At 42.2% G+C, this 18,706-nt stretch overlaps 1 protein-coding gene across 1 annotated transcript in view; it reads right to left on the reverse strand.

The window, feature by feature from the left end:
- The window catches only part of LOC101862124 (mitogen-activated protein kinase kinase kinase 5), a gene marked incomplete at its 3' end in the record, with an annotated part of 90,971 nt that overhangs the window by 44,837 nt on the left and 27,428 nt on the right, over window positions 1-18,706 (reverse strand). The window contains 12 exon segments of the mRNA XM_013084857.2: window positions 2,727-2,738; window positions 5,915-5,983; window positions 10,104-10,167; window positions 11,020-11,099; window positions 12,279-12,347; window positions 13,531-13,631; window positions 14,557-14,622; window positions 15,759-15,959; window positions 16,363-16,466; window positions 17,219-17,346; window positions 17,966-18,099; window positions 18,615-18,693. Of these exon segments, the coding sequence (XP_012940311.1) occupies window positions 2,727-2,738; window positions 5,915-5,983; window positions 10,104-10,167; window positions 11,020-11,099; window positions 12,279-12,347; window positions 13,531-13,631; window positions 14,557-14,622; window positions 15,759-15,959; window positions 16,363-16,466; window positions 17,219-17,346; window positions 17,966-18,099; window positions 18,615-18,693 (1,107 nt within the window).

Genomic DNA, 18,706 nt, shown 5'->3' on the forward strand with positions numbered 1-18,706 from the left:
CCCCCCGCCAACACACACACATACATACAAGGCAAATTTATCAGTCTATCTCATAGCATTTCGCTCTAAATCTAAATCATTAGAAAGCGAGAACCTTTCCCTGGGGCAGAACTGCTGCTTGAGCCCCCTCGTCCCCGTCCCCCCAAACCCTTCTATGGCTTCACTTGTACGTAAAAAAAGAAGAAGAATTATCAGGCTGAACTTGCTATTAAAAAAGATTTGTACTACGCTAGCACATACCCCATCTTTCATAACCTGAATCTGAACCACAACAATACCCCAACCCTTTATTTCACTGCACACGACAAAGAGACCAATCTGACAGAACCTCTCGAGGGGTAAAACTAAGACACGCCCAAACCTCCAACATAGCAGCTGACACTAGCAAGCGACATGACGCTGCGAAACAGGACCACCCCCCCCCCTCTCCCAAAAAAAACAAACCAAAACCCCCCAAAAAACTCGATTGAGTGGATGTTTTACACACTATCAAAACAATGTTAGTCATGTACTGCTGATAGAACAATAGGTTGAGGCTTCTAACCCGCCTGTAGGCCTACATATTTCTGACAAAAATGACCTGCAAGAATAAACAACACCAGCCCCGGGCTATTAGACAAAAGTCTGAAAGCGATGAGCTCAAGAAGTGTGACTTCCATAGATTTGCAGTATAATAGTAACCTAGACTATGCACTCTGACGTGAAATGTGCATGCATTTCCGGCTCACAAAGGAGCGCACTCATCATCATCCAGTGCCAGATCTGTGACAGTCATTGGCGATCATGGTTTTCCATTCATTCCTTTGCTCAGATGCTCTTAAAAAAGCTACGTTTCCCTGATCTTTCCCCGTTACGCATTTGAGCCATTTGTTTAGGTTCCCAAAGTAGGAAGCTCTGGGTCTACCCCTGTCTCGTTTGCCTTCAATTTTGCCAGTGAGAGCTAGATGTTCAAGACCTTTATGTCTTTTCAGATGTCCCGAAAACTGCATTTGTCGCTTCCTGATTGTTTTTAACAGCGAGCGCACTATTAGAGACAAATGATGGGCGAGAGGAGAAGGTGTCTCTCACACCCGCCTCTAGAGATCTAGATCTAGCGAGACAGGTGTTTTGATCTTCATTTATTTGGGCGTAATGGTGCGGCTAATTGAGCACACGCTTTGCAGACACGTTTTGTTTTTCTCCAGAGAGAGAGAGCAAATAGTAGCGGCGGCCATGACAGTGAGCGATTTAGAAGTACAAGACAATGGCATTAGCTTTCGGACGTGTCTACGTCACAGAAGCAGCAGCGGTGTGGTCAAGAGAACAAAGCCACGTACACAAAAGCGCCAAAGGGTGAGACAGTGCCCACTGACATCACGACTCGTTAACGAGAGAAAGCGTAGTCGTTGTCGCGCCGCCATATTATACGCCGTGCGTAGCAAAACAAACATTTTTCTCAACTTAAAATATTATTTGATTGACTCTCTCCTCTCACTTCTCAGAATTACACCCCCTTCCCTCCCCCCGCCCCCAAAAAAAAATCGCTTCCAGAGTAAGCACATGGTAAACAAATATTGTTACAGATATAAATCAAAGAAAATATCCAAGATTTTCTGGGGATGTCTGGGACAGTCACATCATTTCTGGAGAATGTCACTTAAATCACCGCAAGGGAATGTCACTCGGTCACTCTAGGGCCATAGAAAGTCACCCAATCACGACAGATATGAGACTGTCACCCAACGTCTACAGGTCTGAGATTTAACCAAATAACTATGAGCCCTAGAATGTCGTTCATAACAATAATGCTCGAGAATGAGAATATCACCGTATCATGCACTTTTCGTCTGAGAACGTCACCAAATCGCAAGTTGAAAAGGTCGTCCTTATAAAACAATCATTACCCCCCCCCCAACCCTCCCCCCTTCCTCCATCCCCATCTTCCCAACATTGTTATAACATTTTTCTGGGGTTAGAACACAAGAAGAAAAGTATCTTAAAAGAAAAAGACAACAACCAACAAGAACAATACGGTACGTTATTTCTCCCTCTTTGTTAGGCAGACGCAACACTACACCTCTATCAGCATGCTAGAGTAGAACAAAATCTTGTCTCGATATTGAACAGTTATTGGATTATATTTTCTAAAAACCAGACAAAATACCCCAAAAAACAAAAACCCTCACTCTTTTTAATGTTATTATCTGATGATAAAATTGCTACTGTCTAACAGTGTAATATTATTCTTTCTTGGTCTTACCCAGGCTGTTTAGGCCTATATATAGGCTATTGATGAAAATAATGTTGTACGCCCCCTACTATAATCATTTAATTTTTTAGAGCATTTATCAATCAGTGAAAGGGTGTTTATATGATCTCTACAGCCATTAAATCCAATGAGGGAGGGGGTGAAACGAATGGATTTGGAATCAGTTTGTGGGCATGGGAAAGGGGGGTGGGGTGCAGAAGTGGGAGTGGAAGATGTGAGGGGATGGGGGGTGGGGGTCCAAAATCAAGAGGGGTCTTTCACAATCTACATTTAATTTATCACAGATATTCCCGAAAAAACTTCTATTCAACAAGACAAGACAAGAGCCCCCAAGCGGTGAAGTGGGCGCCATGCTCACATTGTCATTGGTATAACAAAAGACCCGGACGAAAAGCGGCTGAAAGAAAAAAAAAACATAGACAACGACATGTCAACGTACAGGTACAATGGATGCATAGTAGTAACAGTTTTATAGTACCATAAATAGTTGCTGCGATGGTAGAACAGAATCCAGTAAGTACAAATAGATGAATTTTAAATCAAAGTTAGAAATTTGGAGAAAACAACAGGTCAACACGAAATGGTGCATGATAGTGGTAATAATAGTAAATATTTGCTGAATTGGGTGAACTGTATTCACTAAATCATTATGAGTTAGAAATTTGGAGTGCACTGGAATTGTGGAAGTGCTGAGGGGAAGAAAAATGACGTCTTGGGTACATATGAACAACCCCAAATTTTGAAGAAAGAAAAATAAACTTGTCGAAAGAGTTATGGGGGAAAAAACTCCCAAAAAAAACTTTGTATAAGAGGGGGTGATGAGAAAATTGGTATTAATCATTCAGAAATCCCCTTTTCATAGCTTTGCAAATGTTAAACTGTGCACATTAAAGACATTCAATACAACCACAAAACTGGTGCAATTGTAAAGTTTCATTTTCAGTCACTAAAATTCAAAATGTAATCTTGACTAGCAGCAGCGCACAAAAAAAGTGCACAACCATCATGCACGGAATGACTGGAGAGGGGGTTGGAATGAAAGATAAAAAGAGAGAGAAAGAGAGAGAGGGGGGGATAGGAGAAGGGCAGAGAGAGAGAGAGGAGAGAGAGAGAGAGAGAGAGAGAGAGAGAGAGAGAGAGAGAGAGAGAGGGGGGGGGAGAGACAAAAAACCCTTTCATTTTGTCATTTTGCGTGTGCAATGAAGCTCACGACCCCTATAAAGATGCTGGAAGCACACACACACTACTACATCAAGGCACACACAAACGTTAAAGAATTGATCTAGACAATGTCTTAATATTATATGAAGTATAATAGATGGCACTTTCTATGCCCTAAGCCAGGTCATGCAATGACACAAAATATGGCAATGTCATGTACCTTCTCAGTATGTCAACATAATATGCAGGCATACCACAGCTGCCAAAGCAAGACAACAAACAGAAAAGGCACCTTCAGGGGCAAACTAACAGCACAAAATGCACACATATAATAACTATAGCACACACTGCTCAAAGCATTTCATCCGTCCTCTGCCACGTCTAGAAGATGTGGACAAAATCTAAAAAGACACTAGCCTGCAAGACAAAGGCCTATATATAGTACAGAGGCACAAACCCTTAGAGGTTACGGTTATAAAAAAGAAATGCACACGCAACCGGCACACGCAACCGGCACACACACACACACACTCACACACAAAACAAATACATATAACACACACACACAAAACGTATACATATTTATTGTATATCTACATAGCAGAGAGCGCACACATATTCAAAGGTGCAAAGCTCACAAAATACAGGGGCAAATATATATATATAAGGGGCAAATATATATATATAAGGGGCAAATATATATATATAAGGGGCAAATATATTACACATATATACAAAAGGCAGCAGATAGGCTGAAAGAATCAAACAGAGAATCACTATCTTCAGCAGCCGGGAGTAAGTTGGAGCACAAGAAAGTACTTCAAAGGGTCAAGTATAAGCAGTGGTTTTTTACATCTTATTGTTGTAGGGACGGAGAAACATTGATTTTTGCCAACACAGAAAAGAGGAAGATGGGGTGAAAAGAGGAAGATGGGGTGAAAAGAGGAAGATGGGGTGAAAAGAGGATGATGGGGTGAAAAGAGGAAGATGGGGTGAAAAGAGGATGATGGGGTGAAAAGAGAAAAGAGCAGATAGGAAACTTCTCAACGGACATCCCGGAGACCGTTGACTTGACAGACAAGAGAAAGCAGACACGCCACACACCAACGTGAGTCTCTAAACATATAATAAAATAGTGCACGGTTTGGCTGAGCAATGCGTTTGCATTCCCCTCCTCCTTCACCACCTTTGTCAGTGTCAGCACCTATCTAGACTACTATGACTATGACAAGACTGTCTGTCTACAGTGAGGATGGAAATACTGACCCACAACTGGAACACAGCATAGTGCTGACAAAGTCAGAACAAAAACAAATTTTCTATCAGTCGTCAAATAAAGTTTTCGCTGTCGTGTAATGAACAAGTGCGATAGACCACAGAGAAAAGAATACTATACCTATAGCACACAAAGAAGAGAACACCTAGAGCTAACGTCAATACAGAAGACATTAAACTGAACACTGCACTCAGATCATTATTGCAACACATCTATCTACAATTTTTTGAATGTATATGAGTCTGCGAGAGTATGAACTGAGTTGATGGACAGACAAAATATTTGTTCAAATTTCCAGTACTTCTGTGTTTATAATTATATAATGCCAAATATTTAGCAGCCAGGCATACATACATATAGAGGAACCATTCTGGGAAGAAATGTTCAGTTTGCTGTTTACCAGAGTTCTCTTTAATTAATTAAGAATGATAATAAACCCACTGAATTGCGATAGGGACCAATTAAGTTATTTATCATCTAATTCTTGAACACTCAGGCGAGGAAAGAGGGAAAAGAAACACCACTTTTGTACAGTGACAATCTGAAGAGAAGTTTCCCACATGATACAAAGATATAATATATATAATATATAACATTTATAGAGCGCATTTCCAAAAAAAGTAGCTCAATGCGCTTTACATTGGAATACCCATTTTTCAAAAACCTTTCTTACTACTTCCTTTCTTCTCACGCAATATACATTAATGCACACACACACACACACACACACACACACACACACACACACACACACACACAGAGAGACTATTTTCATCCAGACATAGGAAAAGAACAAATATAATGAAAGCTAACGTTAAAAGCTTATGAAGGATAGGCCTGTAGGAACAGAAAATGTTTAAGATATAGACACACCATGAGAAAGTAAAAACACATACAATACACACACACACACACACACACACACGCAACACACACAGATGGACAGACATACCGAGATCGACGCAGAGGTACACACACACACAGACAGACAGATTGACAGACACACCGAGATTGACGCACACACACACACAGACAGATTGACAGACACCGAGATCGACGCACACACAACACACCCACACACACACAGACAGATTGACAGACACACCGAAATCAACAGACAGACAACGAGCGGGGTGCTACAAAGGCCAGCCATGACACACACACACACACTGTATGTAGCAGCAGTGGCGTCAGCAGCATGACAAGTGGGTCAATCAAGCGTCACTTACCGCCCCTCGTCTATGGTGTCCAGGTCGTCTGACAGGTTCTCCTGGCTGCCGAAAGCTTCCGTTTTGAGCCTGCAAACATGGGCCATGGTCAGGACAGGGTATGGGGGGGAACAGAAGACAGAGGACGCTGCTGGCTGGCTGGACAGTGGTCAGCTTGCTAACACATACTCATTTTTGATGCCCCCCCCCCCTCCCATATATTGACAATTTAGACCAATATGGTCGGAGGCTGCTTCTACCCTGCTTGTTACGCAAAACTGGAAATAACTTCTTCTTCCGAGCGGAAATTGAACTCCCCTCTTTTGTGCAAAAGGTGAACAGTATTATCATATTTATTAAAATGTAGGAATTGTTGTTCGTCCATCATTGTCAAGAAAGACAAGAACAGGACATCATTATACCATAGACCTCGGTAGATTGGTGGAAGGGCCAGAAAAAGTCACAGTCACAGTAAAGGAAAGAAGGAAAGACAAAGTAGTCATCTCTCCTACCTCTCTTGAAGGCCGACATCTATAGTTGCGTCACAGAAAGGAGGAGGTGAAAGGGGGTGTGGTCTACTCCTTGTTACAAAACAGAGACACTGGAAATGGCCGCAGTCCAAAAAAATCTCTTTCCTAGCAACTTTTGTCATTACAACAGCCGCGAAAGTCTATAATATAGGGAAATGTAGAGTTCTCTTCTCAGTGATAAGAATAAGAGAGACCATTTTGAGTTCTACAGACCCAGGTAAGAGATCATTTACAAAGAAGAGCAAACTCTGTCCATGACGACGTAAGTTGTTTGTGGGGTTTTTTAATAGAAAATCTGAGAAAACTTTCATATCCAAGAATGTGGCACAGTAAGCAAAAAGTTAAGAAGGACATTGGACATCTACCATATTCTCAGAACTGACAACTACTGACAACGTGGCCTAGAAACGGTAACAAATTTGGAAATCACAACTGAAACTCAAAAGGGCGAGGAGACAAGAGGTATACAACACAGCTCTACTGGACCCACCAGTGAGGACCCACAGAGGGTATGGAAAGAGGAACTCTTACAGAGGTAAAACCTCCCAGCAACGACCGACCGACTGACGGTATGGAAGGGAGGAACTCTATCAGAGGTAAAACTACCAGTAACGACCCGCAAAGGGTATGGAAGGGGATATCTTACAGCGGTAAAAGCCACAAGTAACGACTCACATAAAGCTTAGAATGGGGACTCTCACAAAGGTAAAACCCCCCAGTAACGACCAACCGACAGAGGGTATGGAAGGGGAACTCTCACAGAGGTTAAACCCACCAGTAACTACGGACAGAGGGTATGGAAGGGGGACTCTCACAGAGGTTAAACCCACCAGTAACTACAGACAGAGGGTATGGAAGGGGAAATCTCACAGAGGTTAAACCCACCAGTAACTACAGACAGAGGGTATGGAAGGGGAAATCTCACAGAGGTTAAACCCACCAGTAACTACGGACAGAGGGTATGGAAGGGGGACTCTCACAGAGGTTAAACCCACCAGTAACTACAGACAGAGGGTATGGAAGGAGAAATCTGACAGAAATAAACCTACAATCAAGGACAACCCAAACACCAGTGACATAAAAAAAAAAGACTAGCTACTCAAATAAAAAGCTGCAAGAACCCCGTGCACGATGTGAAACAAAAACTTTCAATAAAAAAATCCTTAACCCTCAGTGGACTGAAGTGTGAACAAGTATATGAGTGTTGCCAGCAGTCTGCCTCAGGCTGTTCTCAGTCACACTGTGAGCTGGGTCCAGGCCTTTTTCTTTTCCTCTCCCTTCAAATAATATCTATATTGCATCAATAATATCCGCTCAATTCCTCCACAGAAACCACATTTTATCCGCAGTCTAAGTGCAACAGTATAAAGTAAAATATAGAGAATTAGTCAATTCCTTGATTCTTTTGCATAAGCTTAAGATAAAACTTTTTGAAATGATAATCCTGGTTCATTCTTTTCTCACCTAATCTCCTTATCTAATTTCACTGCATGCTATCATTCTCCCGCTCAAAATGTGGTCTATTTATGCACCTGTCACTAACAAGAAACAATATTTTTGATTTTCATGTCACATAAATTAAAAATTTTCCTTTATTGTTTGCTTTTTACTCCTTTTTTCTTATAATTATGACATAATTTTGGGAACAGCCGTTCAGCTATTTCTCTGCTTCGAATACATTTTCAACCTTCTCTTTCAGCCTATGCACAAACCTTTTAGTTCAAAGTATAGTGTTCACTCCCCACTACTCTCTCACTAGCACTGGCTAAGCCAGAGGTCACACAAAGCTCTCCACATACACACTGCCCCACACTAACGACCAGCCTGTACCCCCCTTCCAAATCTAAAAAAAACCCCCTAATCTTTTGACCCTCCTATTCCCTCATATATATGCCCACGGCATACAAAGGAAATCATTGGCAGACCACTAGCAGCACTCACGTTTAACTGCTTTGAATAATATATAATTTGTATAAATGTGGAGGTGTAACAAATAAAAAGGGGGGTGGGGGGGGGGGGGGCGGACATGAGGGGAAAGTGCGCGCAAGGATCGACTCCAAGGGAAAGAGGGGCTGATATAGACGTGCAGTCTCCAGTACAGGACATGAAGTCGTAATAAGTACGTGCCTGGTCTGAGTGGTAACCGATTGGTCAGTAACATTGGTACTTCATGCGGGAAGTTAGAATAGTTTAGAAAGAAAAAAAAAACATTTTTAGTTCTCCATGCCACCATCATCACAGGAAGTTTCAAGACAGCACCACAGGAGCCCTGAACTGTGCGTGGACGACACCAGCACGCGTTGTAAGTTTACCGTGTAGAGTCTTCCCAGACATCTCGCGACCTCATTGCTTTCTTGTACAATCTCAGTTTTTAAAAAAAAGTGAAAATGTGACTTCTTTGTAGTTTTTATTAGTTTTAGTAAAAGTTTTACGGCACTTACAAAACAATAAGGTCATATAAGAGCCGAAGATTAGAGGTGTTACAAGAGAGTAACAAACACAAAAAAGAAGGAGGGGAGATAAAGACAATTGACGTTTGATAGGAAAGAAGAAGCAAAGCAAACCACACCAGTTATGAACTGTTTTTACTGTTTAAAAAAAACAGACAAGAAAGCACTGAGGTCGCGATCTGGTGTCCAGTCCGTCAGAACTATACATGTACTGTAGCACACATTACGCTACTATCTTTCACCCCCCCCCCCCCCCCCATATTCTGTGAGTCATGTTGAGTTAATTATGTTGTATAGTTATGCACTGCACACTCAACCCCTCTCTCTCTCATGTTCTGTGAGTCGTATCAAGTTAATTAGACATGTACACAGAGAGATATATGCACTGCACGATCTCAGAACTTTAATTTTTTTTTTTAAGTCGCACACAAAATTACAGGAAAGAAACTGAAAACTTTGCTGTGAATCAAAAGAAGACAGCGACAACATCAAAAGCCAGCCCCCAAAGGGAGGGCACCCATTCTCCCAAAAAAAGCCACGGACAAAAAACTAGGCCGAACGACGCTGCCTGCGGCCGCGCTACGACTACACCTGGTGTCCCTCCACTCAAGCCACAACACACATACCATGGTGCACATGGTTCTTGGGCGAAATCCCCCCCCCCCCCCAAAACCACTTTTGTTTTCCCCATTAACACTTTGCCGTCACATCTCGCCGATCAGCGATGTTTACCACCCAGTTTCTTTGGATTTTCCCCCAAAATGCCTTTCCCTTTGATGGTAAGGGTTTTTACTTTATGAGTCTTGTGATGGCAAAGTGTTAACAGAACTTCAGTTGAATAAGAAAGGGCAAACTATTCCAAAAGAACACTGCAATAGTCAGAAGTGTGTAAATCCATTTTCGATGATCGATCAGCTATTATAAATCAAAATCAGTTTATACTTTTGGTCACCTACGTTATCTATATAATAATATGCATCAACGCTAGAGGTCCTTTAGGTTTTTTCTTAGGCTCTGCTTTGCCGAGACAAATTTTATCACTTGTTAGGTAAAATAAGAAAATGTGAATTTTTTTTCTTCTTTTACAAATAAAATGGACATAAACACTTCAGACCTAGCAGTCAGACGGTGGTAAGAATGCCCAGTCCTAAACATATCCGCCCACCCCGTCACTCGCTAAGCACCCAACGAGTCGGGTGTTCTCAGAGGAGCTGAGGTCCTCAGTCCTACCTTGTGATGCGAGGAATTCGCAGTTTGAGATCTTCGTTCTTATTTTTCCCTCGTCCCATCGGCTCTGAGGAGACAAAACACAATCAAGGCGATGGTGATTTACTACAGTCAAACCAAAGCCATTTAGCCTCTGTGGATTACAAAAAGAATGTTTTATTTATAGTCATCTCTGTTGCTAAATAAACTTGTAACATTAGCTCACAATAAACAGTTTAAATATCTGTCCTTAATCTCCATAATACCTTCTGCGTTTATTAACTGTCTCCAAACACACAGACACTGTATTGGCAAATTGCATAATGCCATACACAGCCCCATTAACCACCCAATGGTCAGTTTAAACTGTTGAAATACAAACCTTTTCTTGATCATTGAGGAAGTGGGTGGCTTGGACCCTGCCTGTGAGGGCCAGCCCGAGCTGAGAGGGAAACAATCTCACAGGACAGATAAGAATACTCTCAACAAAAATAACAACTTGTCCACTCAAGAAGAGAACTTGGGTATTCTGGGTGGGAAGACAAAAAACCGAACTGCTACACCACAGACATCAGTAATATTTCTCTCATCAGAGAAAAGATTTTAGTTCCAAACACAGCGTATATACATAATTGTAAAGCACATTGAGCATGCTTTAGAGCATGGACATACGCTATATAAAAGCTCAATTATTATTATTACTATACAGACTGGCGTGTAAATGGCCACAGCGGGCTCGGGGGGTTCCAGCCGCAGCTCGTCTCGGCGTTGTGTACTTGAGAAAGGTACTTTACACGAATTTCCCATTCCGCTTGGACCTTTCGGAGATGAACGTTTCACTCAGATGTCCTGCCTCTTAAAAAACCTAACAGTGTTGATCGGAGCATTAAACCCATACCATTTCAGCATTTTTTTCCCCTAGCCACAGCCCGGTCATTACCTGACACACTGCGCAGGTAGTCGTGATGCTCATGGGTTTCCTCCTTCACCTTGCGTCGCTTTCGGCGAGCACCGACATTTCTGGGAAGAAAATAACAATCACATTTATACACCGAACGGAAGGACAACCACTTCACAGCATGCACTTGGGGAAGAAAGATATGTTAAACACTTTGCAGTCACACAGCCAGCAGTACAGTCACACAGCCAGCAGTACAAAATATCCCATCTGGTCACCCACCTTGGAGAGTGACTACAGTGGACTTCTCAGGCCTGGCACAGTTCTGTGCTAGGTGACCAGAACAGATAATTTTCACCGTCGCATTATTGCACCGAGTGACCGCAAAGGGTAAACAGTGATATTAATACTGACCAGTCTCGTCAGTCTTAAGCAGGGATCAATATAGAATTTTTCCTGGACTACCGACTGATTGAAGGTGTGGGGGCGGAGCAGTTAGTGTGCTCGTCTCCAAAGCAGAAAGTCCGGGTCCGAGCCTCGGTTCGGACAAAGATTTTTTTGGCCCCTCCTGCCTACCCAGCATTCATGGGTACCTGACTTCAAGTTGGGAAAGTAAAGGCGGCGTGAAAGGGAACTGGCCACCCTAACACATTATGCTGAAGGCCCAAGAAGTTGTCTCGCTAACAAAAAGGCAATCCCCAATGCCCGGATCGGATGCGGGAACAACTTTACTTTTTACCGACTGACTCAGTGCTGCTCCTTTTCAACTTCCAACCCCAGAGCTGTCTCTAATGTGTGCACATCACACATGGGACCACCAAGTTGGTAATTATTTAAGAAAACTAGACACCCCACCCCCATCTACCCAGGGATAAAATAAAGGAAATAAGAAAAAAAGACGAATCCCACCAACATTTGTCTAAACTAATCCGAAATCAAACAAAGTACTTTTGCATGAGAGGCAAGCACGTTACCTCTAGGATAACAAGATGGAGATGGACATAAAAAGAGATAGAGGGAGACAGAAAAGGGGAAACAGAGAGAAAGAGAGAGAGGGAGAGAGAGACAGATGGGGGAAAAGAGAAGAGAGAAGGAGAGATATAGAGACAGATAGAGAGAGAGATATATATATATAGAGAGAGAGAGTGAGAGAGAGAGAGAGAGAGAGAGAGAGAGAGAGAGAGAGAGAGAGAGAGAGACAGAGAGAGAGAGAGAGAGAGAGAGAGAGAGAGGGAGGGAAAGAGACAGTGAGACAGAGAGAGAGACAGAGAGAGAGACATAGGCAAAGAAAGCTTCCTCACTCAAGGATAAAGGGATGCTCCATCAGCTCCTGGGATGTGGCACGATTGTTGGGATCTGGTTCAAAACATCTGAAACAAAACAACGTACTGTCTCAAAAACAAAACAACAGACTGTCTAAAAAAATCAACCCAATAGACCATCTCAAACAAAACAACAGACCGTCTGAAAAACAAAAACAACAAAACATGTGAAACAAAACAACAGACCGTCTCAAAAACAAAACAACAGACCGTCTCAAAAACAAAAACAACAAACATCTGAAACAAAACAACAGACAGTCTCAAAAACAAAAACAACAAAACATCTGAAACAAAACAACAGACTGTCTCAAAAACAAAACAACAGACCATCTCAAAAACAAAACAACAGACCGTCTCAAAAACAAAACAACAGACCGTCTCAAAAACAAAAACAACAAAACATCTGAAACAGAACAACAGACTGTCTAAAAACACACCCAGCAAACAACACCTTCATTATACATCTGCAATACGTCACAAATCACATACCTGAACAGTAATTAATTCAGACTAACAAGGGGTTAAAGTTCAGGCTCATATGAAAGAGCAGAACAAAAGCCGTTCTCTTCTCTGCTGTTGAACAGTAAATTCAGATTTATAAGAAACAAGCTGGGCCCCCTTTCGATGAAAGGAATGATCGGTGCTTTAATATCAACTAAAAGTCATTGGCCTACTATATTTACACTCTACTGGAATGGGGCAATAAATCTTGAGAGATGCAAAAATTTATAAGGTCTAGATCTATACTCTCAAAACAAAATGCACCTCGTGAAATATCACTTCGGGATTTTCTAAAATTACAGAGACAGAAGCGTCGGCCTACAAATGCAATCGGCGAAATAAAGAAATTTAGCTTTTTGCAGCAAAACTGTCTCAAAACTGAAAAAACCAAGGGCGTCATGCTCTGGAGAATATTTCAAACAATCTTTTAGCGAAAACCGCATGTCGATTGAGGCAGCCATTAAAAAGCCTTTTGAATAGCGAAATTCGGCCACCACAAATAGATAATAGATGAAGAAAGAGAAGAAAAAAAAGCAGAAAAAGATGAGAGAAAGTGAAAAAAAGAAAGAAAAGATCACTTTTCGTAAACCCTGGATAAAATTTGAGTCCCAGTTGTATACATCCAAGGAGTTGGCGGGGTTACAAATAAACCCACTTAGTCTATCAGAGCATTAGATGTACACACAGCACAAGTGAGCGGACGACAGGACGGTGGAAAGAGACCACCCACCTCAGCAGAAATTCTTTGGCTTTCTCGGACATGTTTTCTGGAATCTGCGGGTGCATCTTGAAGTAGCCGACCTTGAACATGGCTGCCTCGGGGGAGCCCAGCTGGGAAAGAAAAGACAACCAGATTCCATGATTAGTGACTCACACTCTTTCTAGCCAGCTACACTCTATCCACTTCAGGAGGCTGCATGCAACTAATATACAAGTTTCAATTTAACAAGTTCACCCTTAGCGAAAAGCAGTTAGGGACATCAAGTGAACCTTCATGCTCATGTGGTGTCGGTGGCCTAGTGGTTAGGCTCTCGGACTCGCAACCGTAAGGTCGTGGGTTCGAATCCCGTCGGGGACCCGACGTTGTGTCCTTGGGAAAGGCACTTTACACTTCAGGTGGGAATGGGTACCCGGCTATAGACAGCGAAAGATCTTGTCAGTTTGTTAGTGTTTGAGCGCTTAATCAGCTGCTTGCACTGTATGCTTCCCAGGAGGCTGAGAATGTTTCGGAGTGTTCTATGGTCTGCTGGGGTAATAATATAGTGTAAAGCGCATAGAGCCTGCTGTTGAGCAGGGATATGCGCTATACAAATGCTATTTATTATTATTATTATTATTATTATATACTAAAAGTATTTCTAACTGAGCAGTTCTATTCATACCGAATGGTTTTAGTGCCTTGAAATACATACAGTGGTAAATCATCCCTTAAGGTAACTAGGCCAAATTAAACAAAAGCAGCCAAAATAAAGCCAGATGAAGAGCCTTAGAAAAACAGGACAAAGGCATGTTTGCATGCATAAAAAACAACAGCAGAAAAAGTTATCCTGAGAAGTATCTACAGAAGCTTAAACAAGCAATTTACCTTTCTACAAATTTGCATAATTCTATAAATTTATTGTAAAGCAACACAGCATATTTTATTTAGTTGCATGTCCCCTTCAGCCTTGAACCTTTGTAAAACCTAACATTTCCCTCATCACTGAGCCTGGTGGTTGGCGCAGTATGTAGTGGGCTTGCCCCTTGTTGTGCTCACCTCAATGAAAGGAGGCTTGCCCGTAGCCATCTCTATCACAGTACAGCCCAGGGACCAGATGTCAGCCTGTGGACACAAGGAACAACATGGCCAGTTTAATTTGGGGGGCGGGGTCTCCGAGACAACCAGCTCGTTCACACATAAACCAACATACCCACACACTATCGTTAAAAGGCAACAGACCCACACTGATGAGATAACCAAATCACACACACACATACGAGACGACAAATGCACCTACATGAGATAACATGACATACACACATTAGATTGCCAACATATCCACATACACATGAGATAACCAACTTTCCCACGCACATGAGATAACATACACACATCAGACAGCCAAACATCTAAAGAACACATGAGATAACATACACACATCAGACAGCCAAACATCTAAAGCACACATGAGATAACATACACACATCAGACAGCCACTGGGCACTCGTAACACAATAAAGCCATATAAGTTCCGAAAATTAGAGGTGTTACAAGAGAGTAACAAACACAAAAAAGGAGGGGAGATAGTAAATAGATATTAATAGGAAAGAAGGAGCAAACTACACCAGAGCACCCACCAACCCATGAGGAGTTTAATGAGGGGAACGCTTAGAGATCACCAACTCATTCACGCGTGAATTAACCGACACACACCCACACATTAAAGCCAACCAACTCACATATACATATGAGATAACATACTCATACACACACGTGAGATGACATATACACACATCAGATCGCCAACCAACTCACACACACATCACATAACCAACCACATAGATCAACTCATACAGTATCATACACACATGTGATTAGTAACTCATACAAACATTAGATCACCTACTCATGTATGAATATCAAGTGATGAATTCACACACACACACAAGACACACACACACGAGATAACAAACTCATACTCAAACACGAAGTAACACACACAGATCACCAACACACACACACAGATGAAGTGACCAACTCACACACACACACAAGAGACTACCAACACACACACACAGATGAAGTGACCAACTCACACACACACACAAGAGACTACCAACACACACACACAGATGAAGTGACCAACTCACACACACACACAAGAGACCACCAACACACACACACAGATGAAGTGACCAACTCACACACACACACAAGAGACCACCAACACACACACAGAAATGAAGTGACCAACTCACCGGCGGGCCGTAGCCTCGCGTCCCCTTGTCTATCACCTCGGGGGCCATGTACTGAATGGTTCCGGCAAACGTGTCTGCGCATGGGTTGATGCCCGACAGACGCTTGGAGGTGCCGAAGTCGGAGATCTTGAGGACCCCGCTGTACGTGTTCACCAGCACGTTGTCTCCCTTGATGTCGCGGTGGACGATCTTGTTGTCGTGCTGCGGGTGGAATGAGCAAAACGCAAGAACATAATTGTCGAGACTTAGCTGGATACATCCAGGAAGAGCAGACACACCCAATAAAATACCTTCCCCGTGTAGAAACTGAGCTCTCATCTTTTGAGCGTGAGTGTACAAGAAGTTCGTACAAGTGTTTCAGGTTGGTGTATGAGTGCGTGACCGTCAGTGTGAGTGTGAGTGATCATGTGAAGGAGGGAGGCCCAAGACAAGGAATAATGCGCACTTTTTAAATACCCATCAGTCATGTCATTTAAAGCATATGAGATTGAAAGGGATGTCAACTTTAAACAGTTTCTATTCAAACATTTTGTTTTTAAGCTGCGACATTCTGATTTTCAATTTGACCTCAGTATAAAGTGCATCTATCAAAACTAGGGCTCACCAGATATTTGAGGCCATCCAAAATCTGCTTGGTGTAGAAAGCAATCGTAGCTTCATTTTCTTTCAAAGGCCCCCATTTGGATCTCAGTAACTGAGACAGGCTTCCTGTAGACAAAATACAGGCACACAAGAATAAATGTCACTGGCCACTAATCACACCTAAGTATTATTGTGTAAATTTTTACACACACACATACACCTCCCCCTTCCGAAGTCAACACAATTCACACCAACTAAGAAGCGAGCTGCTTCCATTATGCCTGTCGGATCATAATCAGGCTGAATGGGATATAGCAGCCCAGAAGAAAGATGGCCATACTCAATGAAAAAAACCCTTCTCACACAAGAATCAACCCCCACTTCTTTCTTGGGTAAGAGTGAAAAGCCTAACCAAGTATGCAAATCTGTCGCCATTTATGAAAGTCGGAAAGTGCAAAGGAAACTGCCAAATGTTAAGCCCAGGTCTAATTAACCCCATACCAACTTTTAGCAGGATCTTCTAAACAGAAAGTAAATTATATATAACTTAGACAAAAGGACAAAAATTATCCAAAAAGCATCAACAGAAAGAGCATGTATACCAGAACAATCTGGGTTGTTTTTTTGTTTTTTTTTGGTAAGTTTTACGGCCCTTGCAACGCAATAAGGTAATATAAGTGCCGAAGATTAGAGGTTGTACAAGAAATACAAAAAAGAAGGGGGAGAGATGGGGACGATAGATATTTGATAGGAAAGGAGCAAACCACACCACAGCACCTGCCAACCAGCCACAGAACAATCTGTCATCTGTGATAAAAAAGTATGTAAGGAAGAACAGAAGAACTTCCAGCACAGCCCACACAAGCCTGGAGTCTCACCTCCTGGGACCTGCTCCATGAAGATCTTGAAAAAGCCCTCCTCGCTGACCGATCCCAGGTATCTGACGATGTTCTTGTGGTTGAGACGCATGTGGAGCTTGATCTCCTCATGCAGGGGCTGTACCTCTCTGTGGACGGGAAGGGGGGGGAGGGGAGAGAGAGAGAGACATGAACACAGGAGCACGTCAACACCTCTCCGGCATTAGAGATATCACCAATTTGTTTGTTTGTTTGAGTAAAGAGAAGCACAGTAATGGTTATTTAGTGCTGGTAAAAAGCAAAACAGGGGAACAGTAAGACAAACAGACAGAAACAGCAAAGGGAAAGTAAAGAAGTAGGACCTACCAGTGGTGCCCTCCAATCACCTGCAGATAGATTTCACCAAGCCCTTGAAGACTTCCCCAATCTTCCTTGAACTATTTGTGCCTTTCAAGCACAATGAATGTGGACAGGAAGCAGGAGACTATTTCAAACATTACAACATACACACCTTGACGGGACATTTCAACCAAGATGGGAGCTTGAAAAACAGTAAAACAAGTGTTTATAGTTTTGACTAGGAGAATAGAAGTTCTTTCTAAACTATAAGTGATGGGAATATTTCGGCTGGACACTAAAACTCAAATTCTTCTAACAGAGCAGGAAAGGAAGCAACCCTGCAGCATATCTTTGATCTCTATGTTGACATCTGGCTCAACACAGTCCAGCCCCGTGCCCAGGGGAAACACAACTGTTACTGTTACTCACTGCTGGTATTTCTCTGGCACTTCCTTGACCGCCACTTTGACCTGTGTCTTCTTGTCGCGCGCAGCATACACCGCGCCGTACGTGCCACGACCCAACAGGATCCGGTTGCCCTTCTCGTCAAAATCGTAGGCATACTGTTGGACGACATTAACTTTGTATTTGAAATACACACACACATGTTTCTCAAAACATTCCAAACTTTCATAGCCTGTACCACAATCTATAACACTGCATAGGATCAGTTTTTACAACAATAGTTGTTTTTTTTATAGTTTTATTACATTTTATAGTACTTGCAACACAATACGGTCATATAAGTACCGAAGATTAGAGGTGTTACAAGAGAGTAGCAAACACAAAAAAGGAGGAGGAAAGATAAGGACAATAGATTTTTTATAAGAAAGATGGAGCAAACCATACCAGAACACCCGCAACCACTCGCTTTACAACAATACAACATACGCAGTTAATTCATAGTAAACATTACTGTTATTTTGCATCAGAAGTCTGAACATTTCCCTTTACTTTCCACAATAAACTGCAACAATACATTTTATAAACAATAAGCATTTAAAAAATCGATACACAAAACAAAATCAAGATAAACAACCAGCCAAGTGGTGATGTGTCAACTCAACACACAACTTACATCTACAACATCATCTATGTCGTCCTCGTCAATGAGAATGTCCGGACTAGTAGCCAGCTCACTCATCATGGAGTAAAACCTGTCCGGGGGGG

Source organism: Aplysia californica, unplaced genomic scaffold, assembly GCF_000002075.1.
Source record: "Aplysia californica isolate F4 #8 unplaced genomic scaffold, AplCal3.0 scaffold00323, whole genome shotgun sequence".
NCBI classification, from domain to species: Eukaryota; Metazoa; Mollusca; class Gastropoda; order Aplysiida; family Aplysiidae; genus Aplysia; species Aplysia californica.